The 2,405-nt window shown below is 45.6% G+C and overlaps 1 protein-coding gene across 1 annotated transcript; it reads right to left on the bottom strand.

The window, feature by feature from the left end:
* Positions 1-1,051: 1,051 nt before the first annotated feature.
* On the bottom strand, positions 1,052-1,618 carry LOC134489443 (mpv17-like protein 2). Its single transcript, XM_063292125.1, has one exon. It carries the CDS (start codon positions 1,616-1,618, stop codon positions 1,052-1,054), a length of 567 nt encoding a protein of 188 aa, XP_063148195.1.
* Between the last annotated feature and the right edge of the window lie 787 nt (positions 1,619-2,405).

The following is a 2,405-nucleotide window of genomic DNA, read 5'->3' as shown; positions in this document are numbered from 1 at the left end:
GCTTTTGATGCTTGTTAAATAAGAAAAAGCTTGCTCACCTATGTAAGAAGCTGAGAACAGCAGCAATATGTTCAATGCTTTCCTGTGAATTGCAGAATACTCTTTTTTCAGAGAAATCCAGAACTTGTCCATGGGCAGGCCAGTGCATCTCATCTTGAGTCATCAGACTGCAGTCCACAAAGTTTTTCCTCTTCCTTCCAAGTGCAGTTCTCAGGCTGAGCAGAAGATGCAGAGAAAGGATCCCTCACCCAGTCATACATTTGTGTTGAAAGGGAGGGAAAGTACTGATCAATTTTGTTCTGCAGTACTTCCAGGTGGTTTTCAATTAGATTTGAGACTTTCTGGCATCCTTCCTCACTCTCAAGCCCAAGCAGCAGTGGAAACATTTCAATATTTCCTTTTGCAACATGATTTTTCCAAATTCTCTGTTTTCTTTTAAATCTAGTAAGAGTAATAAAGTCATGCAGAAAGAGGCCATCACCATGCCAGGAAGGCTCCAATTATATCAGTGCAAACTGACCAGATTGCCAGAGGAGAAAGTGGGGGGTCTAGAGGCACGTCTAGCCACTCTGAGACTCATCCATGAAAATGAGTAATTCTTTGAAAAGGCAGAAATCTGTCTTCAAACTGAACACAGCCAAGGAAGAAACCACCACCAGGAAAAACGGAGCCCTAGAGGACCAAACAAGACTACCTCTGCCACTGGAACTGAACAACCAATTTCATATCCTCCTGCTGGAAGAAGACATGCAGACATCTGGAGAAGGGTCTTCATCATCAAGTGCTCCAGTGACCCCCGGGCCACTTTGCTTTGCTTTAGACTAGGCTAATGCAATAAATGCCTCAGTGCTTATTAAAAAGCAGGTTTATTCAGGAAAAACGAGCAAAATAAAACGTTATTTTATCTAGCTTAAGCTTTACAAGGGTAAGAGGAACAAAAGAATACAATTCCATTGAGAATACATCAAATCTGTATATATATTTTACCTAATGCAATTATTTTAAAGAAAGTTTCCTCTTTGGCTCGTCTGCTTCCAAGTGTTTGCAGTCCTCAACTTCGGTGTTTCAGATATGAAAGGTAGACATTCCATCCCAAAGTCACGATGTTCACAAAAAGCACTCGGTATTGAGAGGGGAGATACAGAAAATTTAGCAGCTGAGCTCCTGGCCAAACAGTGAGCTCTACCAGGTAATAATCCCAGAATTTATCCCTAAATTCATCAACGCCATTTGCCAAACTATGGCCTTGAAGCAGCGCCATAATTATGAAATACCAACCTCCGAAAAATGGAGAAAAGGTCTGATCGATTGCTACCTTCATGACGATAAGCTTCAGACGCTGAACTCCTTTGCCTGGGATTATTTTGTCTATCCACAAATACCAATAATGCAGGAGCGGCCCCATGCTACATCCAGTGACAAACATGTGACATATACGGTCAATATCCCACCGCTGTGTTTGCTTTTTCCTCTGCTCCAAAGCCTGCTGGATTATATCTGCACCTCCTAGTAAGAGTCCAGAGCTAGCCGTGTTGACAATGATAAGGCTGCGGCCACGAAAAAGTGGGGCATGCCTTTGTGCCAGCCTGACCAACTGTTGGAGAATACGGGAACGCATCTCACGTTCTTGTTGCTCTGAATTAAATACATTTAGCTCACATAACTATGATGAGCACATTTTTCATGCCTTACTGTGATGCCTTATTGTGATGCCTTATTGTGATGTTACTGCTGACCTTACATTAAATGTAGCAAATAAATCACATCAACTGGACAGGTACATAATTACCAGAATAATTGTTCCTATCCACTTATGAAGCACATTTTTGGGGGCTATTTTGGGCTAATCTTAAGGGCATGTACAGTTTTTAGTGATGTATCAAACTGTCACGAATGATAACTACAAAATGCATTGAAGGGACGCCTGCATGCTGGGTTGGTCAGCCTCCTCCTCTCTCCCTACACCAGCACCTCGTTCCTCAAACCCAACTTCTCCTTTCTCGCCTCCACCTTCCGCCTCCCCACCCAAGGACCCCTTTGCAAAACTAGAGGGGGGCTGACACCTTGCAACCTCCAACTTAATGTTTGGACTCCTCAGTCTCTCCTGAAATTGTGGCACCCTGATGCCAAAGCCTTCACCACCACCACCACCACCTTTTCCCTTCCCCTGCCTCCTCCCCCACCCCGCCTTTGTGGGTGGCTCCTGCTGCTGCTAGTGCCCGGGCCAGCCCAGCCCCAGATCTCCAGCACCCGCCCCAAGACAGAACCCATCCCCTGGGCCAGGCCACTGAGAGGTGCAGAAAGGCAGGCGCATGCCAGCAAGGAACGCCCCAGCCGCATCTCTCTCTTGTGTGTGCTCTCTCACCACCTGCTGCTCCTCCCTCAGCTCGCACTTTGCTCACCTC

This window comes from Candoia aspera, chromosome 1 (assembly GCF_035149785.1).
Source record: "Candoia aspera isolate rCanAsp1 chromosome 1, rCanAsp1.hap2, whole genome shotgun sequence".
NCBI lineage: Eukaryota > Metazoa > Chordata > Lepidosauria > Squamata > Boidae > Candoia > Candoia aspera.
The sequence above is the reverse complement of the archived record's forward strand: the minus strand, read 5'-3'. Positions and strand labels throughout refer to the sequence as shown.